Here is a 27,661-nt window from a genome sequence, read left to right on the forward strand (position 1 = left end):
TGTTATGTTCTCAGTGAGGTGATTTGTTATTGGATAGTGAGAAGACTTTCCACCCTATTTGTGTGCACCGACCGACAGTGGGTGAGTGCTTGCTATGGGCATTAAGTGCTGTAGTTCATTGGGTATCAGTGTTATATGTCTATGTTGGGAATTGAGCGTGCATACCGCCCCATCTCAGTGTGTGGGTTATGTGACCCTGGGGTGGGACTAGCTCCTCTCAGGATGGACCCTGGCTAAGCAATCTAGGTCCTGACTGTGGGTCAGTGCATACCTATGTCAAAGTGTTCCCCAGTATTCAATTTAAGAAGCCTACTTCGCGGTTCTTTTGCATCTTACCTCGATAAGTACACCCATAATAATCACCGTGAAGCAGGATGCAAACATGAGGCACCCCCACAGGTTGGTAGAATGCATGCTCGATTTCCCTCCCAGCATTCAGATGCTGATCTTAGCAGCACGGAGGTGCCAGCTGAAGACTTGGTTCTTCTCCAAGAGGAGAATGGGGAGTCGAGAGTTCTCCCCGAGGAGAGCCGGGGCCAGCTCCTAGTAGCTAGTTTATTGGCTAAGAAAGGGGAAGAAGACCGGATTTCTGACTGCTGCTGGAAGCCAAACTGAGGAAGAAAAGATTAAGGGACAAGGGTGATGTGGGCATGGTGGCACAGAGGTTAGCACTGCTGCCTCACTGTGCCAGGGGCCTGGGTTCGATTCTGGCCTTGGGTCACTGTCTGTGTGGAGTTTCCACATTCTCCCTGTGTCTGCATGGGTTTCCTCCGGGTGCTCCGGTTTCCTCCCACACTCCAAAGATGTGTGGAGATACATAGACATATAACACTGATACCCAATGAACTACAGCACTTAATGCCCGTAGCAAGCACTCACCCACTGTCGGGTTAGGTGGATTGACCATGCTAAGTTGCCCCTTAGTGTCAGGGGGACTAGCAGGGTAAATACGTGGGGTTACGGGGATAGGGCCTGGGTGGGATTGTTGTCAGTGCAGGCTCAATGGGCTGAATGGACTCCTTCTGCACTATAGGGATTCCATGATTCTATGAGATTGGGGGGAATTAATTCAAATGTGACAACAATTTATGAGACCATATTACCTGCTTAATGGGGCGGTGTAGTGGACTTGCTCTGGATTTGACCTGTGCTACACCTAATCTCAGAACACGGTTACTAACCCTCCTGAATTGCCCTGGAGTCTCCAGAAATTAAAGATTAATCTCCAGGACGCTGCAGTGAACAACCAGAGAAAGATCAGAGGAACCTGAAAATAAATTGCTGGATTTTTTAAAAAATGAACATTGTTTATTAGTTATGAACATTCTGGAGATGGCAAAAACATGTTGTTTGGTTGACTATCAATAATCATCCAATCAGCTGGCAGTGAGTCTGTTCACTGTCCAATTAGTTTGGGAAGGCGATGTGTCCCAGTATTGGCCGTGTTGGGGGGGAATGTGGGGGCTTGGAGATGGGAGAGGGGGGTTGTCACATGGTGAAACCTTTATGAATGCACCCAGACAGATTAGCAATGGTAACCAACACTAAACCTGAGGAAACGTTCCAGTTCTTAGCATCGATGAGCCCAGAATTATTGCCCTCAAATAAAAATACACTGTCAACTCCACCATTTTGTGGAACTCGATCCCATCGGCAGATTTCGGGACTATTAGTCTAATTATAACGGGCCTTGGATGACAGGGCTTTTGGCAGGAAATGGCTTTTAATTTTTGACCAACAATATCTGATTCACTTTGAAGAATGACAACTATATTTATGCATAACCATTGTGTCTTCAGCTATTTAAGCCTCTCATGTGTTGTAGCTACTATGTAGTGCAACTGTAGGGAATCTGAATTAAAGGAATTGTTTATAAAAGGCCTACACAGACGCTGCAAATCGTTTTTAGCCAACACCCAGTCAGCTTTAATATTGACATTTTCTTCTTTACTCGAGACAAGGGCTGTTCCAAAAGAGTTCAAATTGAAGACAGGATCCAGTCTTTAATACCTTATTTGAGCTATTCTTGATCACTCAGTGCACCTAACTTTCTGGCTGAGGAGCCTTTGCGGTCAATCCTTAGGAGAGGAGCAGTTGCAGGAATGCTCTTTTCTTTTGCTTCCTTTCTACTATGTGAACTCAGATTGGATTATTAATTAATAAACAAAGGCAAGCTGAATTTATATCGCATCTAAAAAGCAGTAAAACCTCCTTGAAGTGCTTCTTGGAAACACGATCAGGCAATCATTTTTTACTCTTTCTTGGAAACTGGATGTCACTGGCAAGGCCACAAACTGTTGCCCCTCCCTAATTGCCCAGTAATTCGCTCTGCCAAGAGCTAACCACATTGCTGTCAATCTGGAGTCACATGTAGGCCAGACCGGGTAAAGATGGCAGATTTCCTTCCTTGGATGACCAAATCAACTGGATGTGTTTTTACGACAATCGATTCTCACCATTACTGGGACTAGTTTTCAATTCCAGATTTTATTAATTGAATTTAAATTACACCAGTGTGGTGGGACTTGAACTCATGCACTGAGGGCATTAGCCTCAGCTTTAGGATTATTAATCCAGTAATATTACCACTACACTACCATCTGCCCATTTACACCAATGGACAAAGGAGATATTAGGTAACTAAATGTTTGGTCCACCGAACAGCACAGTGGGTGTACATACACCACAGGGACGGCAGTAGTTCAAGAAGGCAGTTTACCACCCACCCTTCAAAGGGCAATTAGGGATGGGCAATAAATGCTGGCCTAGCCAGCGACGCCCACATCCTATGAATGAATTTTTAAAAATGTAATGATAGCCCTAAAGGAGGGGAAAGGGACAGAGAGGTTTCGGGAGGGAATTTCAGAGCTTAGGGTCCAGGTAGCTAAAAGCACTGCCACCAATGGTGGGATGAAGGACATGGCTTTCCATGTTGATGGACTCTGAGGTGCTTAACCATTACTGGGGAATTGTGAGTTCTGATCATACGTTTTCAGTAACCGCACAAGACTAATAAACAAAATACAATCCAAGTAGCAGATTCAACCTTGGACTACAGCATCTACACTATAACAAGCGAGAGAGGGGGGAATGGGGAGGAGAAGGTTTTAAATGGCCACATTCCAAGATGCAGATTCCATGCTACTTTTACCTACAGCTTAGAAAGACTGGTGACCTGAAGTCATTGACTGCCGTCAGGCCTCAGCCTGTGATCCCTGCTCCATGCAGACTTGGTTAATTTAAGCACAGAATGTGGTGAGAGCATTCTAATTGCCCTGTATCCCTGGGATACTGAGGCTAAAATCATCAGCCATGCTCCCACTCTGATCGCCATTGACTGTTTACCCCGACAGGTGTGAGCATGTGAAGCTCAGGTGAGGATAAAGCCTAGCTATGTTACCAACATGGTGAAGAGCCTGGTAACACTTAGCAACCAGGTTTATGGATGCAAATTGGCCACTTACCATCCTCCATCATCTGGCCATGTGACCTCTACACCTCTAACAAGGACCGTCACTCGAGAATTGGACTTTGCACAATGGTGCAAGATAATCAAGCTGTTGTAAAATTGTTTGGTTCATTGCTAAGATTTCTGCAGGTTTGTATTGTTCACCGTTTACTGGTAACATGTAACTATATACATTTCCAAGGTACTCCATGCATGAATGCTGTCTCCATGTCAGCTCCTTACAAACTCTTCTACAAACCACAAGACCATAGGACATAGGAACAGAAGTAGGCCATTTGATCCATTGAATCTGCTCCGCCATTGAATGACACCATAACTGATCAAAAGGGTTTTTTAAAATCACAGCTCTGTTTCATTATTTAGAGTACACAGTTACCTCCACTTTCCCCATAACCCTCAGTTCCCTTACTGATTAAGCCTTGAACACACATAATGACCCAGCCTCTACAGCCCTTGGGGTAGAGAAATCCACAGATTCACTCCCCTCTGAGAAAAGAAATTCCTCATCTCTGGCTTAAACAGGCAACCCCTTGCTCTGAGATTATGCCCTCTGGTCCTAGACTCTCCCACAAGGGGAAACAACCTCTCAGCATCTACTCTGTCAAGCCTCCTGACAATCCGATATGTCTCAGTTCGTTCACCTCTCATTCTTCTAAACTCCAGTGAATACAGGCCCAACCTACTCAGCCTCTCCTCATATGAAAATCCCTCCAGACCCGGGATCAACCGAGTGAACCTTCTCTGGACTGCCTCCAATGCCAGTACATCTTTCCTTAGATAAGGGGACCAAAACTGTTCTACCATCACGTGACCCTCTACATTATATCTGGGCAGTTTTGTTCTCCAGTCCTACATTAACCCTTGCTCTCCCAAACACCTTTATATTACAATGGCAGACCTGCAGCCCTATAAAGGCATATAGAACAAGACCATCTTAGTGTTTACAAACCATCCTCTTTTTGAGATGAATGGTTACTATGTTGGAGGGAGCGGTGTGGGGGTGGTGGTTATTGTCCATTTCAGGATCAATCTGCAGAGTAGGGTCAGATGACCCAGGAAACCAATTGGGGAGCAGGGTAAGGGATCATCCCGGGCTCAGGTTGCTGTTCCAAAACCTTCTCAGGAGCTGACCTCAGCCATGAGGCTGCAAGCCTCTGGATAGCCTTTGCGTATAAATAAACATGTTGGGGCTGCACGGTGGCACAGTGGTTAGCACCGCTGCCTCACAGCACCAGGGACTGAGTTCAATTCCAGCCTTGAGTCACTGTCTGTGTGGAGTTTGCATGTTCTCCCCGTGTCTGCGTGAGTTTCCTCCAGGTGCTCCGGTTTCCTCCGAAGATGTGTGGGTTAGGTGGATTGACCATGGTAAGTTGCCCCTTTGTGTCCTAAGATGTGAAGGTTAGAGGGATTAATGAGGTAAATTCTTGGGGTTACAGGGATAGGGCCTGGGTGCTCTGTTGGAGAGTCGGTGCACATTTGATAGGCTGAATGGTCTCCTTCTGCACTGTAGGGATTCTAAGATTCTATTCTATATTGTTGTTTTTCCCTAACTGGTGAACAGCAATTATTACAGGGGGAGAGATACCACAGGGTATCTGGAAAAATATACAGGATACCACTGCCCAAGAAACCAGCACCCTAAGGAGAGAAACTGAGAAAATTGGGTTAAAAAATTTGCCTCCCAGATTTTTCAACGAGTGAATGCAAGATGCAGTTTGACACTGAGTTACGTAGACGAGTGTGGGCAGAGAATCCCAGCCACTGCTTTGCTGATTTGACTGAGCTCAGCTGGGGTAAAAAGCGAGGTTGATGCAACCCATATCTTGTGTGCAGCATTTCCAAATGACATTGAGTTCTTTTTCATAGCAGTTGGCCTTTACATCAAAGTTTAATATATCTCTGAGCAGCAAGTTTAGAAGTAAATAAACTGGAGAGATTACGCTTTCAAACACCACTCCTGCAGGCGATGAAGCTTAAAATATCCAAAGGAATTAGGGCTGGCATTTGGAAACTCAAGTTTAAATTTGTGAGCTTATCATTTAATTAATGGTGACTGGAATAGCTACAACATGTCTGTGAAACATAAACTTCCAGATAGAATTGCAACCAGTCCCAACTTTAACAATCCTGCCTCCTGGCTGAAATTTGGGAAAGGAGGAATTAAATGTGTTGCAGCTAACACTAAAGAAGGGAAGAATTTGCTTTGTCACCTTCCACAGGAGAGGTGATGGTCTAGTGGTATTATTGCTAGACTATTGATCCAGAAATTCAGCTAATGTTTTGGGGACCTGGATTCGAATCCCGCCACGGCAGATGGTGGAATTTGAATTCAATTTTTTAAAAAACTGGTATTAAGAATCTACTGATGACAATGAAACCATTGTCAATTGTCGGAAAAACCCCATCTGGTTCACTAATGTCCTTTAAGGAAGGAAATCTGCCGTCCTTACCTGGTCTGGCCTACATGTGACTCCAGAGTCACAGCAATGTGGTTGACTCTCAACTGCCCATGGGCAATAAATGCTGGCCAGCTAGTGACCCCCATGTCCCACAAATGAAAAAAAACCTCAGGGTATCTGAAAGTTCTGGTCAGCTAATAAATTACTCGGTGAAGTGCAATTACTATTGCGATGTCAACCAAGAAATGATCAAACTCTCATTTAATCAAATATTCTAAAAGCATTTCATTTAAAACAGACAAAAGTTATTTAAGGGTGAAAATTATATAATTCACTTGTCTTCTTTTGAAATAACCAATTTTGTGCACAGTGAGGTTCCACCAACAGCAATGAGAAAATGAACAGATAATCTGTTCTCGTGATGTGATTGAGGGATAAACATTGACCAAGACACTGGTGAGAATTCATAGAATCCCCACAGTGCAGAAGAGGCCATGCAACCCATTGAGTCTGCACCGACTCTCTGACAGAGTATCTGACCCAGCCCCTCTGCCCTGCCCTATCCCAGTAACCTCACACATTTACCATGGCTAATCCATCTAACCTACACATCTTGGGACACTAAGGGGCAATTTATCACGGCCAATTCCCCTAACCTACACATCTTTGGACTGTGGGAGGAAAGCAGAGTACCCGGAGGAAACCCAAGCTGGGAGAATGAGCAAACTCCACACAGTCACCCGAGGCCGGAATTGAACCCGAGTCCCTGGCACTGTGAGGAAGCAGTGCGAGCCACTGTGCCACCTTGCCCCCCTAAGCATTCCCCATGCTTTATTTCAATCCTTTACATTTGCTCAACTGGGCAGACGATGCCTCAGTTTAATGTTGCATCCAAAAGACAACACCTCCAACAGTGCAGCATTCACTCAGCGCTGCACTGGAATGGGAGCTTGGGTTTCAGTGCTCAAGACTCTGGACACGTTACTATGAACCCACAACTTCTGAACTAAAGATACGAATGCTCCCCACTGAACCATGGCTGACAGTGAAAGTGATGGAGGTAATGGTCAGATGCTCAAGTCAAAGATCTGTTCATATAACTTCTCTACTGTTTACATCCACTTATAGTCAGAGAGACGTGACTGCACAGAAGGAGGCCATTCAGCCCAATGAGTCCATGCCATCTCTGGATAGAGTAATCCAAGGTCCCATTCCCCTGTTCTATCCAAGCAGCTCTGCAAATGTCTTTCCCCTCAGGTCCCCATCCGATTTGCTTATGAAGCCATTAATTGTCTCCACCTCCATCAACCTTGTACGGGGTAAGTTCCAGGTCGTGACCACTCACTGAATAAAATAATTCTTCCTCATTTCCCCCCTATCTCTTGCCCAAAACCTCAAATCTGTGTCCCCTAGTCGTGGTACCATCAATTAATGGGACCAACTTTTCTTTGTCCAATTTAAACCCCTCATGGTTTGGACACTTCTATCAAGTCTCGCCTCCTTTCCAAGGAAAACAATCCCAGCTTCTCCAATCTAACCTTGTAGCTAAAATTCCTTTGTGGTCAATCTCCCTCCTCACTCTTACATCCTTCCTAAAGTGTGGTGACCAGAACAGGACGCAATAATTGAGGACTTTGAAATGGGATGGCACGGTGGCGCAGTGGTTAGCACTCATAGCGCTAAAGACCCGGGTTCAATTCACAGCTTGGGTCACTGTCTGCATGGAGTCTGCACGTTCTCCTCGTGTCCGTGTGTGTTTCCTCCGGGTGCTCCAGTTTCCTCCCACAGCCTGAAAGACGTGCTGGTTAGATGCATTGACCATGCTAAATTCTCCCTCAGTGTACCCGAACAGGCGACAAGGGGATTTCATCGTAACTTCTTTGCAGTGTTAATGCAAGCCTACTTGTGACAATTAAGTAAACTTAACTTTGCCCAGTATCGGATTATCATCAAGACTGTGAAAAAGGAACCCTAAGAAAGAAATAAAAGACTTGCATTTATATAACGCTTTTCATGATCACCGGATGTCTCCGTGTGCTTTGCAGCCAATTCAATAATTTTTGATGTTATAATGTGGGAAATGTGGCGTAAGAAACTATAAAGGGTCGTGAGTGTAGCTCAGTCCATCACTCAAACCAACCTCCCATCCAGTGATACTGTCTACACTTCCCGCTGCCTCAGCAAAGCAGCCAGCATAATTAAGGACCCCCACGCACCCCAGACATTCTCTCTCCCACCTTCTTCCGTTGGGAAAAAGATACAAAGGTCTGAGGACACGAATCAACCGACTCAAGAACAACTTCTTCCCTGCTGCTATCAGAGTTTTGAATGGACCTACCTCACATTAAATTGATCTTTCTCTACACCCTAGCTATTACTGTAACACTACATTCTGCACTCTCTCCTTTCCTTCTCTATGAATGGTATGCTTTGTATAGCGCGCAAGAAACAATACTTTTCACTGTAAACTAATACATGTGACAATAATAAATCAAATCAAAATCAAAACGAATTTGCACACAGCAAACTCCCACAAAACAGCAATGCGGTAATGACCAAATAATCTGCTTTTTGTGATGTTGATTTTTGGGTAAACATGCACAAGGACTTTGGGGATAACTTCTTCTAAATAATGCCGCAGGATCTTTTGCATCCAGGCAGATAAGGCCTCGGTTTCATGTCTCATCCAAGCATCAGCACCCCTGACTGTGCAGTGCTCCCTCGGTACCCGACTGGAGTGTCAGCCTTGATTGTTGTGCTCAAGCCCTGACGTAGGAGCTGAGCCCAGAGGTCCTGAGGCAAGTCTGCTCCCAACTGAGCTGACATTCTCAAACGTAATCAGGCTGGAGGTTGTGGTCAGTGCTCGCTGCTGACCTCGAAGAACCCTGCCCACTGATCTCTCCTTTCCTGATGTCACTTTAAATCTGGTGCCAATCTCCCAGCATCCAGTCGCAGTGATGTCAGCATGCAAGGTAAGCAGCCAATCACAATGATGTATTCCCACAGTCAGCAAACAAACAGGTAAAATCCACTGAATCCCTTCAATTTTAATGTTTAACATTTACAGAGAGTAAGATAAATGATTGGGACATACACATGGGATCAAAGTAAATCCCAAAACAAACATTAACAAATATTGTTTTTAAACATGAAGCATGTCTCATCTTAATGAAAATGTTTGACATTAAACAAATGTAAAATTAATCTTTCTGGGCCAGTGAGGTTGTTAAGCTTAATAAAATGTTAAAAACCCAGTAACATTTCAGTGAACAAGATGTAGCATTTTCAAGGGTTTTTACAGTGGTACTAAGAGTTCAGTGATTTCTAACTGGCTGCAATTTGTTGGCGTTGTGTATCCATGTTGTTCCTAGTTGGAACATGGGCACTTTAAGGGACCGATCACATGACGTCTTGATGACGCCATCGACTGTTTGCGCGGGTAATCAGGCAGTGTATCCTCACAGCCTGTAGAGTAAACACCTTTCCAACAAAGCTCCCATTGGTAACTTTGTGATCTGCAAGCCTATCCTTTAAAAATGCCACCGTTGGGGTTTCAACGATGCAAAGTGAAGAATCAGGGGCAACGGCTCCTGGATTTCGGTGTTCCTGTGCTAAGTTGTGCGGCGCTAACTCCTGAGGTTGCTGCCAGTTTCAGAGGAGCAATAACGGAGAATGAAACAGTTTTGCCATCATTCCTACAGCAGAGTCTGGGCCATTACTTAGGTTGGCACTAAGCTGAGATGTTAGACATAGATTGTAGGTGAAGGGGACAGCTAATGAAGATAATGAGCTTCAGAGTTTCGAGATTTGGGTCGGTGGGGCTCTGCATTGGAGCAGGAGGTATTGTACAGTAGCCACTGAGTCACAAGCCAACTAATAACGTCCCTTTGTTCATTTATGTTTTACAAAATTCACTGTGGAAACATGAAAAAATCAGGGAAACTAAGGGTGGGCAATGCATGTGACTTGTTGGTGTTACCTACATCCCAAGAACAAATTTTTAAAAACTGCATCAAAACGTATTTCTGAGTGTAGGGTCCATTCATTCCTTTGAATAGATGGAGACGGCACTGGTACGGAGTTTAAATTAATTTATTTTATTGAACAGAACTTAAAATTAAATCATTGCATAAGCGAAGAGGAAGGAGAAAAGCTGGAGAGAGAGAGAGCGAGAGACTGGCTTTTTCTGCCAGCCCCTGACCTTGAACACAGAACTCCAAAACAAAGCTGAACTGAGCTATCAGCATCGAGCTGAAACTACAATATATGTGATTTATTATCCTGTTATCGAAATTGTTTGGCACATGCTGGTTCTAACTTGGAGAAACAGGCCTTGCAGATGTTGTTAATGAAAAACTCTGGCTTATGAAAAGCCTGCAGTCAATTTCTAGCTAACCCAGCATGCCTTCTGAGTTTTAAAATGTAGTCAGGTTAAAGCTGAGTTGGTTAATTTTTAAGCTCAGCATTTAAATGTAATTACATAGGCAGAAATATCTTAAAATTAAGTCTTTGTATAAATGAAGCAAACCATATCCAGGCTCAAAACTGAGCCTCCAATTATGTTCTGTATGGCTGTGGGGTGTTGCCCGAACTTTGATTCAGTGCTGGTCTCCTTTCTTGCCTGTCTTCCAAAGAAGACACGGGAATGTTTAGGAGGAGGCTTCCTTACAACAAGAGCCTGACCAAAATTAAACTTAGCACCAGATGGGGCAGTATCTTGACCCTGCTTTGTGGACAGATCAGAAATAGTCCCACTCTTCTTCACCACCCCAGGCAGACAGACACGAGTCGATGTGACCACTTGTTGAGGCTTTTTAGGATGAAACACATCCAACTCAGAGCTGACAGAGTAGAGTCAATGAGTCGAATTGCCTACTTCTGCTTCTATGTCTTATGGTCTAACTGAACATCAGTATCTCCTGGTTACTGCTAGTGTTCTTTCAATATTCAGTTGTTTGGTCTGTTATGCTCTGCAGCTAAATTTAAAACAAAAACCTTGAAGTTAAGGATTGAAAGAAAGCTGCCCATTAAACTTGTTGATTAGTAACCATTTCAGATATTTTCTTATTCCTCTCTATGTTTTTTCTTTCTCCCAATATTTTCCTCTTCTCTCTCTCTCTCTCTCTCGGCTGGGCTATCACTGTGGTCGCATGGGTCTCCTCCTGTCCAGTGTGTAGCAAACCTTTGTGTGTGGAGCTAGACAATGAGTGTTGGTGCTTGTTTCCTCACCAGACCTCAACTTGCAGCAAGGATCACCACTGACTGACAGGGACATGACTCTTGGCCGATTTTCCTTCCTCTTTGGTGCAAAGCGCTGAAGCTAATGACAGTGGCCCATTGTCCCGACTGAGATCAGGTCAATGAACGCACACTATAAGAGTCAAACCCAAGACCTCACACCATGTTGGTCTTCATGCTCTTGGGCGATCAGACTTCATCCAACACAAGCACAAGTGGACGATAATGATAGGAGCGGAATATAGAACATAGAAAAGCTACAGCACAAACAGGCCCTTCGGCCCACAAGTTGCGCCGAACATGTCCCTACCTACTAGGCTTACCTATAACCCTCTATCTTACTAACTTCCATGAACTTATCCAAAAGTCTCTTAAAAGACCCTATCGAATCCGCCTCCACCACCACTACCGGCAGCCGATTCCACGCAGCCACCACCCTCTGAATGAAAAACTTACCCCTAACATCTCCTCTGTACCTACTCCCCAGCACCCTAAACCTGTGACCTCTTGTGGCAACCATTTCAGCCCTGGGTAAAAGCCTCTGAGAATCCACTCTATCAATACCCCTCAACATCTTATACACCTCTATCAGGTCACCTCTCATCCTTCGCCTCTCCAAGGAGAAAAGACCTAGCTCTCTCAATCTATCCTCATAAGGCATGCCAGTTAATCCAGGCAACATCCTTGTAAATCTCCTCTGCACCCTTTCTATGGCATCCACATCCTTTCAGTAATGAGGTGACCAGAACTGGGCACAGTACTCCAGGTGGGGTCTGACCAGGGTCCTCTACAGCTGCAACATTATCTCCCGATTTCTAACTCAATTCCTCTATTGATGAAGGCCAGTATTCCATACGCCTTCTTAACCACAGCCTCCACCTGTGACGCTGCTTTGAGCGTCCTATGAACCCGGACCCCAAGATCCTTCTGATCTTCCACACTGCCAAGCGTCTTACCCTTAATATTATATTCTTTCATGCTATTCGACCTACCAAAATGAACCACCACACACTTATCTGGGTTGAAATCCATCTGCCATTTCTCCGCCCAGTCTTGCATCTTATCTATGTCTCGTTGCAATTGCTGACATCCCTCTACACTATCCACAACCCCACCAACCTTTGTGTCATCAGCAAACTTGCCAACCCATCCTTCCACTTCCTCATCCAGGTCATTTATAAAAGTCACAAAGAGCAAAGGTCCCAGAACAGATCCCTGGAGCACTCCACTGGTGACCGAACTCCATGCTGAAAAAGACCCATCTACAACCACTCTTTGCCTTCTGTGGGCAAGCCAGTTCTGAATCCACAAGGCAATGTCCCCTTGTATCCCATGCCCCTTTACTTTCTCAATGAGCCTTGCATGGGGCACCTTATCAAACGCCTTGCTGAAATCCATATGAACTACCTCTACCGCTCTTCCCTCGTCTATGTGTCTAGTTACATCTTCAAAAAATTCAATTAGGCTCGTAAGGCATGATCTGCCTTGGACAAAGCCGTGCTGGCTATTTCTGATCATACTATTCCTCTCCAGCTGTTCATAAATCGTGCCTCTCAGGATCTTGTCCATCAACTTACCAACCACTGAGGTTAGACTCTAATTTCCCGGGCTATCTCTTCTCCCTTTCTTGAATAACGGAACCACATCCGCAATCCTTCAATCCTCCGGAACCTCTCCCGTCTCCATTGTTGACGCAAAGATCATTGCCAGGGGCTCAGCAATCTCTTCCCTCGCCTCCCACAGTAACCTGGGGTACATCCCATCCGGTCCTGGCAATTTATCTAACTTGATGCTTTTCAAAAGCTCCAACACATTCTCTTTCCTAATGTCCACATGCTCAATCTTCTCAGTCCACTGCAACTACCAAGATCCTTTTCCACTGTGAATACTGAAACAAAGTATTCATTGAGTACCTCTGCCATTTCTACCAGTTCTATACAGACTTTCTCACCGTCACATTTGATATGTTCTACTCATTCACATCTTATCCTCTTGCTCTTAACATACTTGTAGAATGCCTTGGGGTTTTCCTTTATCCTGTCTGCCAAGGCCATCTCATGACCCCTTCTTGCTCTTCTAATTTCCCTCTTAAGTTCCTTCCTACTAGTCATATACTCTTCTAGATTTCTAACATTACCTAGCTCCCTGAACCTTTTGTAGGCTTTTCTTTTCTTTTTGACTAAATTCGTTACAGCTTTCGTGCACCATGGTTCCTGTGACCTACCATAACTCCGCTGTCTCATTGGAACGTTGCAGTGTAGAGCTCCAGACAAATTTTCCTTGAAAATTTGCCACATTTCTTCTGTACATTTCCCTGAGAAAACCTCCTTCCAATTTATGCCTACTATTGGGCGGCCTATAGAAAACACCCAGTAAAGTTATTGACCCCTTCCTGTTGCGAACCTCCACCCACAGAGATTCCGTAGACAATCCTTCCGTGGCATCCATCTTTTCTACAACCGTGACACTACCCTGATCAACAGTGCCACTCCCCCACCTCTTTTGCCTTCTTCCCTGAAACATCTGAAACCCGGCACTTGAAGTATCCAGTCCTGTCCCTGAGATAACTAAGTCTCTGTAATGGCCACCACATCACACTTCCAAGTAGTGATCCACGCTCTAAGCTCATCCATTTTGTTCACTACACTCGTTGCATTAAAATAAACACATCTCAACCCTTCGGTCTAAGCGCTCCCCTTCTCCGTCACCTGCCTATCCTCCCTCTCACACTGTCTACAAGCCCCTTTTATTTTTAAGCTAACCTCCTCGCTCCCAGTCACCTCATTTCGATTCCCACCCCCCAACCATTCTAGTTTAAACACTCCCCAGTAGCCTTAGCAAACCTTCCCGCCAGGATATTGGTCCACCTGGGATTTAAGTGAAACCCGTCCTTTTTGTACAGGTCGCACCTGCCCCTAAAGAGGTCCCAATGATCCAGGAACCTGAATCCCTGACCCCTGCTCCAATCCCTCAGCCACGCATTTATCTTCCACCTTATTCCGTTCCTTCCCTCACTGTCTCATGGCACAGGCAGCAATCCCGAGATTACTACCTTTGTGTTCCTTCTTCTTACCTCCCTACCTAACTTCCTATATTCTCTTTTCATAACCCCTTCCCCTTTCCTGCCTATGTCAGTGATCACAGTAAGAAGTTTAACAACACCAGGTTAAAGTCCAACAGGTTTATTTGGTAGCAAAAGCCACACAAGCTTTCGGAGCTCTAGAGCTCCGAAAGCTTGTGTGGCTTTTGCTACCAAATATAGAGCTCCGAAAGCTTGTGTGGCTTTTGCTACCAAATATAGAGCTCCGAAAGCTTGTGTGGCTTTTGCTACCAAATAAACCTGTTGGACTTTAACCTGGTGTTGTTAAACTTCTTGCTGTGTTTACCCCAGTCCAACGCCGGCATCTCCACATTATGTCAGTGGTACCAGTATGCACCATGACCTCGGGCTCCTCTCCCTCCCACTTCAGGATTGCTTGGATACGGTCAGAAACATCCCTGATCCCGGCACCAGGGAGGCAAACCACCATCCGTGTTTCTCGACTTCCTCCACAAAAACGCCTGTCTGACCCCCTCACTGTCGAGTCCCCAATCGCCACTGCCTTCCTCCTCCTTTCCTTGTATGTAGAGAATGCAAAGATAAAAGGGAAATAGTTAACACAGCGGTTCAAGAAAGCAGCCCACCGCCACCTTCTGAAGGACAATTAGGGGTGGGATTAAGTGCTGGCCAAGTCCACATCCCGTAAATGAACAAAGAAAGCATCTGTTTCGAATACATTCAGGGAAATAATGGCAACCATGCAGGTCCCTGTCTAATTTCATTGAAAGGCCAATGTGTGCTGATTCGCTCCTGAGACACAAGCAAAGAGACTGGGATGAGAGACCATAAGACCATAAGACATAGGAGCAGAATTAGGCCACTCGGCCCATCGAGTCTGCTCCGCCATTCAATCATGGCTGATATTTTTCTCATCCCCATTCTCCTGCCTTTTCCCCATAACCCCTGATCCCCTTATTAATCAAGAACCTATCTATCTCTGTCTTAAAGACACTCAATGACCTGGCCTCCACAGCCTTCTGTGGCAAAGAGCTCCACAGATTCAGAGAGGCGGCACAGACAGGGGGAACGGGTAATGAATACAGGTACGAAACACTAACAGCACCATGACGCGACCATCGTAGCGTCTCCTGAATGGTCTGACCTGTCCTTCAGCTAATATTAAATCGTCACAGAGGAGGTTTGCCAAAAGAAGCCAGGCGGCCTTGGTCAAAGCAAGGAAACTGTGTCATGCCAGTCCCTGCATCCTCTCCCGCGATCAATCAAACCAAGTGCCCTCTGACAATTGCTACTTGTCGGGGGGGGTTGTGATTAATTCTCTTTTTTTGCATCCATTACTGGAAAGTCTACTGATTGTGTCTGAGTTTCCTACTGGACCCTTAAATGATATTGGTGAGTAGCTTGCTGAAGAGATGCTGTGCTGTATGAAAGCTTGAAAGGGTAATGAAAGGGGAACTCTTACAGTTCGGCTCTTCAGATGTAATTAGTTTCAGTCAGACTCTAAGATTCAGGCATGAAGGTCAGTGAGCTCCAGTCACTTGATACCAGCAGCAATGTCACCTTAACAGTAACTCTGAGGGCTATTTCACGAAAAATATATCTGTTTTTCTCCCCCCCAATTGTCCAGCTGATTCACACAAGTGTCTGGCTGCCCCCTGCTTCCTTCCAGGTGGGAACTGATGCCTTCAACCTGATGTGTGAAATATTATTTAATGGGCAGCACGGTGCCACAGTGGTTAGCACTACTGCCTCACAGCACCAGGGACCTGGGTTCGATTCCTGGCTTGGGTCTGTGTGGAGTTTGCACGTTCTCCCCGTGTCTGCATGGGTTTCCTCCGGGTGCTCCGGTTTCCTCCCACAGTCCAAAAATTGTGGGTTAGGTGGATTGGCCAGGCTAAATTGAGCCTTTGACAAAAGGTCATCTGGACTCGAAATGTCAGCTCTTTTTTCTCCTTACAGATGCTGCCAGACCTGCTGAGACTTTCCAGCATTTTCTCTTTTGCTTTCGGATTCCAGTATCCGCAGAAATTTGCTTTTATCTAAATTGACCCTGAGTATCAGGGAGACTAGCAGGGTAAATACATGGGGTTACAGAGATAGGGTGGGATTGTTGTTGATGCAGGCTTGATGGGTCAAATGGCCTCCCTCTGCACTGCACTGAATCATTCTATGATTCTAATCCCAAGGAAGCTGTCAGAACAATGCAAAGCTCCCTCTAAATTCTCACTTAATATCCCTCAGTGCCTTTAAGTGCTTAGAAACTGCAGTCTCCATGTTAAATCAGAGACTCGTTGGGAGCCAGGATGGAACTAACATCCTCTGGAAAATTCAGAAGTAAGTTCAACGCATCTGTCAGGGACATTTTAACACAGCCAGGTCATTATGAGATCAATTCCTGGTTTGGCATTGATCGCATGGCAGTGGGAGCGACGAGGAGATTGACTGACACGATTTTAAGTCCAGTCTTTAAAGAGTGAATCTGAGGCTGGAATTTGGATGTTTGGTGCTGGATGCAGAAGAGAATGGGGTGTGGCAATGGATTCCAGATCCTCAAAGGTTGCGCTTTGCTTTAAAGACACCATTATACTACCGGAGGCAGCAAGGAGCCAGAGAGAGATACTCTCCCTCAGCAATGAGAGGAGGGAACCTGCTGCTACCACAGAAAAGACATGGCTGGATGTGGCCAAGGGGATCAGCAGTGGCAGCATTGTGCCACACTCATGGATGTGGTGCAGGAAATGATTTAATGACCTAAGCAGCTCAGGAAAGGTAAAGACAGTTGCACATTCTCCTATTGTGTACATCCATCCCCTTGTTGAACCTACTCCATCACCTCACCCCTCACACCCTTGCAAACGCACCCATCTTTGTCCATCCATCCACCATTGCCACTCAACCTGATCCATATGCACTGCCATGCCTTTCACATGTATTGCTTCTAATCAATGAACACATGCCATTGACTGTCACCTAGGTCTGTTCCTTTAACCTTTGCATGGCACCGAACTCTACAAAGAGGGAGTGAAGTTGAGATGAGCCTCTACAATTTTCCCAACTCACAACTTGTTGATCACTTGGACTGAGATGTCGAAGATATGAAAGTGAAGCGTTTCTGAGCCGAAAGAGTTTCAATACTGGCTGGAATCCACTTGTTTACAACATTTTTGTTCCCTGTTCTCCTGGCATTCCCCGTGGGGATCCCCTTATTATCATGGAGGTGGAGAAGCAGGATGGGCAGAAGGAGAGCCAAGCTGGGGGGCTCAAACCACCAGATATTACCCTCTTCCATAAAATACTAAGGGCAGGACAGATCGTATGAGGGCCTTGGGTCAGAGTTGTGTATAAGATTACACCTCACCAAAGCCATAATTGCTCTGTCACTTAACATGACAGAACTTGAAGCCAAAGCCTCCTGCCTGCACTGCTGAGGTACAGGTTCAATCCAAACATGCCAGGGGGGATTTTTGTAATATCTGCAGTATGGGCCAGTATTCATCAAGAGATTTATCTCTGATATCTCAGCAAGGCAGGAATAAAAAGGAAAAGCTTAATTAAAGTAAAGTTGATTGACAGCGGGCGGCACAGTGATTAGCACTGCTGCCTTATAGCACCAGGGACCCGGGTTCAATTCCGGCTTTGGGTCACTGTCTGTGTAGAGTTTGCACGTTCTCCCTGTGTCTGCGTGAGTTTCCTCCGGGTGCTCCAGTTTCCTCCCATACTCCAAAGATGTGTAGGTTAGAAGGTTAGATGTCGGTGGCACAGTGGTTAGCACTGCTGTCTCCAAAGATATGCAGGTTAGGTAGATTGGCCAAGCTAAATTGCCCTTAGTGTCAGCGGGACTAGCTAGGTTAAATGCAAAGAGTTATGGGGATAGGGCCTGGATGGGATTATGGTCGGTGCAGATTCGATGGACCAAATGGCCTCCTTCTGCACTATAGGATTCTATGATTCTAAGGATTGGCCATGCTAAATTGCCCCTTAGTGTCCAAAGATGTGTAGGTTAGCCATGGTTAGGGGATAGGGTGGAGAGAGGGTCTGGGTAAGACACACTGTCTGAAGTCAGTGCAGATTCGATGGGGCCGAATGGCCTCCTTCTGCACTGTAGGGATTTTAAAAAAGTAACTCCTTTCTTCACTGCTTGCACTCTGGTCTAATAAGCCAATGCCGTAATGAGAGAGTGCTGCACTGTCAGAGGTGCCGTCTTTCGAATGAGATGTTACATTGAGACCCTGTGGATATAGTAGATTCCTGGGTAAAGAGGAGGCATTGCCCTGGCCAGTATTTTTCATTTGTTTATTCATCTTATTGGAATTGGGTTGGTATCTGTGCAGAATGATTGTCAACTTTGACAAATTACTGCGTTCCAGAAAGTAAGGTGTGAAATGTCTTGAGAGGTTCTGGCCTTAAGAGCACAATTTGGATATTTCCTTTTTAACAGAGGATTAAATCTCCGGCATCCAAATATTATTTTGCATGAGGCTCATTGGGATCATTTCTCATTTTTGCCAACAACAGAAAAAACCCACATCCTTTCAGACCTGGCCGAATGCAGAATTGAACCCAACTCTTGAATATTTCAATCTAATCACTATTTCCCTTTTTTGAATTCATGCTCAGAGTGTAGAACACACCGGGACTTGGTGGATAGAAGGCGAATCAAATCAAGTGACATTGAGCTTGCATTTTAAGAACCTGTAGATCAGGGCTTCCCAGACTCTGGGTCGTGACCCCCAGCAGGGTCACAGTTTGAGATTTTGAGGTCGTGAGCTCCAAGGTAGCAGGGGCTGCCTTGGGGTTTGGACTGAATTCTGACAGCAGTGGGGCCCCTTGACTTTTCTAATGGAGGGCATGGCCTAATGGCCTGCTCTCTGAGCCCAATAGCTGCTGCAAAAAAAGCCCATGTAAAGACAGTTGTATGTTTAATTTTGTTGGAACATTTCCTCGAGTCCCACAACATACAATTCCTGTTCCCCCTCCCCCAGTCAAGAACTAAAGCCTTCCCCCCTCCAACCCTTAACCTTGGTTCAGCAACTGAAACTTCACCCGCTAACCCCACTCAATAGCTGAAGGCTCTAAAAGCTGCCCACTTCAGTCAACAGTTCTCATACCCGCCAAGTGTTCACTTTGGGATCCTGAAGCCTGAAATGGGGTCATAGCAGGAAAGGTTTTGGGAAGCACAACTGTGGATGGTGTAAGTAACAGAAAACTGAGGGGCAGAAGGGTTTGAGGTCCTGGGAAAGACTGTCTTGGTGGGAGAAACTGGGCTTGGACAGTGATGCAAAATGGATGATAGCGAATGGGCTGCTCATTTTACATGGCATCTGATTCACTTTCCCTTTGCCTTTAGTGGAAAGTAATGGAAAATAAAATTGGACAAGGTGGAAAAGGATTCACCTCTGATTTCAGTGAGGAAGAAGAGAGGAGAAAGAGTATATAGGATGGTGTATCTGGAATTCAGGAGGAACAGGGGACAAAGGTTCAGAGGAACAAATATCATAGTAGCATTGAAAATACTGAGAGGGAAGATGTTAATTGAGAATGGGTTACCAGCCCTCATTCACACTCCGTGGGCAAGGTGCCTGTCCAAAACAACAATATAAAGGAGATACCTTTATTTAGAATTTAGAATCCCTACAGTGCAGAAGGAGACCATTCAACCCATCAAGCTTGCACCAACTCTTACCCTATCTCCATAACCCAACTAATCCCCCTGACCTGCACATCCTGGGATTCTAAGGGGCAATTTAGCATGGCCAATCCACCTAACCTGCACATCTTTTGACTGTGGGAGGAAATCGGAGCACCTGGAGGAACCCAGACAGACACAGGTAGCACATGCAAACTCCACACAGACAACCTTCCGAGGCTGGAATTGAACCCGGGTCCCTGGCGCTGTGAGACAGGATGCTAACCACTGCGCCACCGTGCCTTCCCATATAGCATCATGAAGTAACTCAAGCTTGAGCCTGTTCCACCATTAAACCTGGTAATTTATTCTTACATGGGATGTGGGTGTCACTGGCTGGGCCAGCATTTACTACCTAATTGTCTCGGCCTTTGATTCGCTTGCTACGTCCATTTAAGATTAAGACATGTAGGCCAGACCAGGTAGGGACAGCAGATTTCCTTCCCTAAAGGACATCAGTGAACCAGATGGATTTTTCCCAACAATTGACAATGGTTTCATGATCAGCGCTAGATTTTTAATTCCCGATTTTTATTGAATTCAAATTTCACCATCTGCTGTGGTGGGATTTGAACCCTGGCCCCAGGTGTCTGGATTACTAGTCCAGTGACAATATCACTATGCCACCGCCACCCCCTACATTTCCAGGCACAGTTGGCACAGATCGAAGCTGCCCATTGGCTGCTGTCAGTGTTTATTTTCAGAGGTCAGTGATAGGGTCTCACAATGGGAAAAGTGGAGGGAAACCTGGGACAGCAGAGCCCAGACATTCCTTCCGGGACCATAAAGATCTATCTCAGCCCTTCTGACCTACAAAATATACTCTCTTCCACCTTCTTCCATTGGGAAAAAGATACAAAAGTCTGAGGTCACGTACCAACTGACTCAAGAACAGCTTCTTCCCTGCTGCTGTCAGACTTTTGAATGGACCTACCTCATATTAAGTTGATCTTTCTCTACACCCTAGCTCTGACTATAACACTACATTCTGCACTCACTCCTTTCCCTCTCTATGAACGGTACGCTTTGTCCGTATAGTGCACAAAAAACAATACTTTTAACTGTATACCAATACATGTGACAATATTAAATCAAATCAAATCAAATTAATATTTAGATTCGACCCTTTTCTTCCTGTGGGCAGAGGTTCACTGAACAGGGCAATCATATGGGGTACCCAGCTTGGTCAGCAGTTAAAAATGCCATTGGAACCTACATGGCATCAGAGGACCCTGACTGGCATACATTAATGAGGCTCGCACCTGATTCAAATTGGCATCTCAGCTGTCTAACAAAGGGCTCAGTGGTGGCAGGTGAGAATGAAGCGGAGATAGTGGGTACCATTTTGGAGATGATTTTAATTGCTTGGCCTGCTGGGCAGAGTGAGTTAAAATAGCTCCCATACAAAAGCAGAAATGGTCACGATACAGAGCAAATTGGCGACCAGAGGTGAGAGAGAGGGAAAGGGAGAGATTACCACCAGACAATGTTTCTGAATCTTGTCCAGGTGTGTGACGAAGGGATTAAAGAGGATCTCGCAACATTACTGGATATTTGGCCACCTGTTCCACAAAACCTTAAGTGTGGAGAACTTAGCCTTTACATTGTTTGGTTCGTAGCCATCTTATTCTGTAACCATCTTCTTTGTGCAAAATCCCTTTCTTCTTACAGCTCAGAGATTTCCCCCTGATTGTTTTAAAAACTTAGATCAGCTCGGCCTGAATCTTCCTTTCCCAGGAGAATAGATTTAACCCTTCAGCTGCTGAAGACTATCTGGTGTCCACAGAAATGCACCCCCTGGAATAAGTCAGCATGTTCAGGAGAAAAATGGGAAACCAAGACACATAAAATCCAAAAGAATAGATAGCCAGAAACACAGAGGCCGGGAGTGTGGAAAAAAACAGACTTGATTTGATTTGATTTTATTGTCACATGTATTGGGATACAGTGAAAAGTGTTGTTTCTTTGGCGCTATACAGACAAAAACCTACCTTTCATAGACTACACAGGGGAGAAGGAAAATAGTGTTGAATATAGAATATAGTGTTGCAGCTACAGGTAGGGTGAAGAGAAAGATCAGCTTAATATATTAGACACGGGGCAACACAGTAGCACAGTGGTTAGCACTGCTGCCTCACAACGCCAGGGACCCGGGTTCAATTCCAGCCTCAGGTCACTGTCTGTGTGGAGTTTGCACATTCTCCCCGTGTCTGTGTGGGTTTCCTCCAGGTGCTCCGGTTTCCTCCCACAGTCTGAAAGACGTACTGGTTAGGTGCATTGGCCATGCTAAATTCTCCCTTTGTGTTACCCGAACAGGCACGGAGTCAGGCAACATGGGGATTTTCACAGTAACTTCATTGCAATATTAATGTAGGCCTACTTGTGACACTAATAAATAAACTAAAACTTAAATAGTTTAAAAGATTTAGAATACAGTTTTAGAAGTGCAGAACAGAAATGAAAGATGCAGTTGAGGGTAATGTTGTGGACAGCTCGCAAGAAGTCACCTCACTCTAGCGGCATCTTACAGACGGGGGTGCAAATAGATTGCTGCAGCTGCAACACTATATTCTATATTCAACACTATTTTCCTTCTCCCCTGTGTAGTCTATGAAAGGTATGTTTTTGTCTGTATAGCGCACAAGAAACAACACTTTTCACTGTATCCCAATACATGTGACAATAAAATAAAATAAAATCAAGTCTGTTTTTTTCCACACTCCCTGCCTCTGTGTTTCTGTCTATCTATGAGATTGCTGCACATGGACCCTGTTAAATTGTTTTAAGAAATTCTCCAATTGATTAATCTCAATAAGCCAGTCTAAAAAGAAAATTTCCACCAAGTTGTCCAAAGCATTATATTACATACATGAAATACATATCTATATTAAACAAAAATTTCGCTCAGGTAGTTTAACATTGTGACAACAATCTTTGAAAGGAAATATATCAGGAAGATTGGCTGAGTTACCACAGTGATAGACAGCTGATCAGCTAAATGTGCACCTCGACCACATCCTACTTGCAGGAACGCTTCATTCACCAGGTTTTTGTGATGCAAGTTTGGGCCACAGTCGTTTCCTGTTTGCTGCCTTGGACGAGCCGTTTGTCGAACCTCTGCTGCTGGAGTGCAGAAAGGACAAGAAGTTAGAAATAAAGCCTAGTGTACACGCCAGCTAGTCATCGAAAGGCCAGTAGCTCACCAGCCATGGACCAAACAGAGTGGTTGTACGCGGTAAGTTTTTCTGCTTGTCCTATCCAACTCTGAATTTGTTTAATTGTTACTAGGTGATCGTATCTGCCTTCACCTACAGACAACAGTGAGAAGTGCTACTGCCAGCCTCTTCTGCTACCCATTGATTCATTGACTAATGGACATGAGGAGTACAAGGCTTGGATCAGTCAGGAATGCCAGTCAAGATAGGAGCACAGAACTCAGATAAAGGTGGGAGGCTGTGGGGGAGTGGTAGTTGTTGGAGGGCTAATGGGGTGGGGTAGATATTGGGCTATCATTATTGTTTCAGAACATGGTCAAGATTTATTACTACTGTGCGGGGGGTGGGGGGAATTGTTAAAAACAAATATTGGTGATAAAGTCTCCTGAATACTTCATTTTTGTAATTTACAGGATGGGCATTGCTCCAGTTTAGTTTTTACTCTCTGGGGCAGTCACTTTGACTTTGAGAGATGGTTTAAAATGAAGATCAGTTATCTATGATGCATCTCCCCTGATTCCCAGCTCCAATGATGAATTGAGGGGAATTTCACAGTAACTCCACTGCAGTGTTAATGTAAGCCTTACTTGTGACTAATAAATAAACTTTAACTTTAAACTAATTCAATGGCACAAATTTAATGATAATCCATAGTTTTCAGTTTCATAATCTGTGGAGAGTTCAGTGACCAATTTAGTTTGCCTGGAATTACAAACTGGTGGTCAACTTGGGTTATTTGAATCAACAGGAATTAATACTAATGGTGTTTTCAGCTAAGGGTTCTTGACTGTCTACGCAGGCTTGGAACCTGAATACAATCAAAGATGTGTAGGTTAGGTGGAGTGGCCATGCTAAATTGCCCCTTAGTGTCCCAAGAGGTGCAGGTTAGATGGATTGGCCATGGGAAATGTGTGGGGTTATGGGGATAGGGCAGGGGAGAGGGCCTGGGTAAGATACTCTGTCAGAGAATCGGTACAGACTCGATGGGCCGAATGACCTCTTCCACACAGGAGGGATTCCATGATTCTATAATTCTATGAACCTCTCTACAACCCAACCCCTATGATGGATTACCTCTTTTCTTATGATCCCAGCTTTTCAATTCCCCAAGTCTCTCTATCTCCAGTTACTTTCCATGATTTCACACTACCCAGTCTTTCTGCTTTTTTTCAACGTGGCAGCTACTCTTCCCTGCCCTGCGGACTTCCGGACCTCCCTATGGTGACCTAATCTATAAGTATACAACAAGTGTGGAACTTGTTGTATACTTATCTTTCAGAACAATGCAGGGATGACACAAGTTTCTCAGTGTGCAAGCCTTCTGGGATTCGCTAATGTTCATCTGTAAGAGTTTTAAAATATCTCTGTGGTCACAAAATGTCTGCACCATTGCTGCAGCTTCTAGTAGCTTCTGTGTTTTTTAAAATTCATTTATGGGACGTAGGTGTCCATCCCTGAGGGCATTTAAGAGTCAATCACATTGCTGTGGCTCTGGGGTCACATGTAAGCCAGACCAGGTAAGGCAAACTGATTTCCCCCCCTAAAAGGCAGCAGTGAACCAGATGTGTTTTTATGACAATCAACAGTTTCATTGCCATCATTAGACTTTCAATTCTGCATTTTTATTGGATTCAAATTCCACCATCTGCCACAGTGGGATTTGAACATGGGATCCCAGAGCATTACCCAGGGTCACTGGATTACGAGTCCAGTAACAAGACCACCTTCATTGTTTTTGCGCTGAGCCCACACCCAGGCTTAACCAATTAAGCAATGAGAGCATCAATTGTGAACAGTCTAATATAATTGAATACAGAACAATGGGAAGAATTTAACACCCCTGAGTTCAGAGCTGCTCCTTCTTGGGTATCCCACTCCCTCTGAGATTTGCCATTGTTTTGGAAATATGCCAACCATGGCACTTGCGTTGTCAGGCTCAAGGAGGAAATGCTTAGGTCCATCTGAGCGAATCGGGGATCAGAAACAACAAGGGGGCAAAAGTCTTCTCTTTGCTAATTTTAGTCAAAAAATAAATGAGAGTAAAATGGTGAGAATACCAAGATTGCAGACCATTTATCTGTGTAGAGTGCTGCTTTGCAAGGGTTTGGAGGATTAAATTATGAGACCATTATAAACAGAAAAAATGGTTTGTATTCCCTTGACTACAAATGTTTTAAATGTGTAAAGGATTTGATAGGGTAGCTTCGGGGAAACTATTTGCTCTCTTGGAGGAATCTCAGAACAATGGGGAAAATCTTCAAACTAGAATTCAAGCCAATCAGGATCCAAATCAGGAAACATTTTGTCACATATCGGATAGTAAAAATCTTGAATGCTGTCTTATAAATCCATGGGAGCAATTAGAGAAGTCAAGCCTAAGACTGATAGATGAGGGTATGAGAGGGATATGGAGCAAAGATGCGTAAATGGAGTTGAGGTGCTGATCAACCATGATCTAATTCTGTGGCTCTCAAACCATTTCACACATGGACCTGTTGAGTGGGTGAAGAAGACCCCACAGAACACCTACCGATCCTACTGCCATGTATTCTTGTCTTTTGGCTCCCAGATGTTTGTAATAATCACACTTGCAGCTTGGAAGGTCCACCTGTATAGGTTTGAGAGCTATCGAATTGGATCATGTCTAATCTGCATCTCATCTCCAACTTCGAGCACAAAAAAAAACACTTTTAAGGGAAAAGTGAAACAGAGGGAGATCTGGGACATTGGGCAAGAGCAACACCAGTAAAGAGCTGGCACAGACATAATGGGCAGAAACTTCTGTTCTGCAAACATCTATGGTTTTATGGCTCCAAAATGTGCTTGGGGATAGAGGGAGAGGAATTGGCTTGTGTCAGACCCATTTATTGATTGAGAATGAATGTTGAGAATGGTGCATTTTGAGCATTGATGCCTTTTGCCCAATCTTGCCCTTAGGGCTGTGCCATCTGCCTGTTTAATTTCCAAATGTCTTGGGTCCCTTGAAAATACAACTCAGGGGCTAATACCTGTTTTGGGACCCCATTGACAAACTTGGTTGCACCATACTGAAATCATTCCTCTGAAGCCGGTGTCCCTTCACCAAACTTAGATTTGTTTACATAGTCAGCAACACTCAGACAGGCACTTCCTCGTACAGAGTGTAAACCCAGAGTACCAGTAACCCTGACACTCCACATTTTATACACATGCTGGTCTCCCTGATTGGACAAGCCATTACTGCCTTCATCAGGGAGCTCGTATCCTAAAAGGTCCACATCATGGGCTTTGTTAAACTCATTCCACATACCAACCCCACTCAGTTTATCCAGTCTGTAGCGATTCTTGGAAGGACTGCTGGAGGGTGCTGAGGAAAAGGTCAGTAAGAACATACTATATATATACACTGTTGAAGTGAGGGTGTGCAGAAGGTGGAGCAAAATAGAAGGTCAGGGATAGGTGTGAGCTCAGGAGCGGTTTGGCAGCAAAATCCTGGGCGTCTGCTATCTGACCTTTATGCCACTATTAGAATCTGCTTTAGTCTTTACAAACTATCCTTACCACGCCCTTTGTCCTGTGTCTATTTCATCTTTGTCAAATCTCTCCTGTGTCTTTCCACGGATGCTGCCAGACCTGCAGAGTGTTTTGCAATATTTTTAATGTCAGATTTCCAGCGTGCACAGTATTGAAACACACGAAGTTTAGTTGTGCAGGAACGGGAGCTGTTCCAGCAACACTTCATTATCAGGTAGCTGCCCATAGAATGAAACAGCACAGGATACATTTTGGTAGATCCAATTCAGGTGGGAGCTATAAAATAAATGGCAGAACAATCAGGAGCATAGAGACACAGAGAGATCTGGGAGTACAGGTCCACAGATCCTTCAAAGTGGCAGCACAGGTGGAAAAGGTGGTGAAGAAAGCATATGGCGTGCTTGTGTTCATCAGACAGGGAATCGAGTATAAAAGTTGGCAAATTATGTTACAGTTGTATAAAATGTTGGTTAGGCCACATTTGAATGCTGTGTCCAATTTTGGTCGCCACACTACCAGAAGGACGCGGAAGCTTTGGAGAGAGTACAGAAAAGGTTCACCAGGATGTTGCCTTGTATGGAGGGTATTGTCTATGAGGGGAGATTGAATAAACTGGGATTGTTTTCTCTGGAAAGGTGGAAGCTGAGGGGTGAATTGATAGAAGTTTATAAAATTATGAGAGGTATAGATAGGGTGAACAGTTGGAAGCTTTTTCCCAGAGCAGAAATGGCAATCACAAGGGGGCAGAAGTTCAGGATAAGGGGGGAAAGGTTCAGTGGAGATGTGCGGGGGAAGTTTTTTTACACAGAGGGTGGTGGGGGCCTGGAATGCACTGCTAAGTGAGGTGGTTGAAGCAGTTACGTTAGCCACATTTAAGACTTATCTTGATATACATATGAACAAACGGGGAATAGAGGGATATAAGCTGTTGGCTAGATAGGTAAATGTGATCGGCGAAGGGTTGGAGGGCCGAAGGGCCTGTTCCTGTACTGTTCTTTGTTCTTTGTAGGTCCCTTGGCCCATTGTGCCTGTGTCAAGTGGATCAATGACAGTGGAAAAATAAATGGAACCAACCTTAACCAC

At 44.8% G+C, this 27,661-nt stretch overlaps 1 protein-coding gene across 1 annotated transcript in view; it reads left to right on the forward strand.

Moving 5' to 3' along the window:
- Positions 1-408: 408 nt before the first annotated feature.
- LOC144510265 (C-X-C chemokine receptor type 3-like) overlaps positions 409-27,661 on the forward strand; it is a 31,238-nt gene continuing 3,985 nt past the window's right edge. The window contains exon 1 of the mRNA XM_078239760.1: positions 409-546. Within this exon, the coding sequence (XP_078095886.1) occupies positions 409-546 (138 nt within the window). The remainder of the gene's footprint in view (positions 547-27,661) is intronic.

The sequence above is a fragment of the Mustelus asterias genome, chromosome 22, assembly GCF_964213995.1.
Source record: "Mustelus asterias chromosome 22, sMusAst1.hap1.1, whole genome shotgun sequence".
NCBI classification, from domain to species: Eukaryota; Metazoa; Chordata; class Chondrichthyes; order Carcharhiniformes; family Triakidae; genus Mustelus; species Mustelus asterias.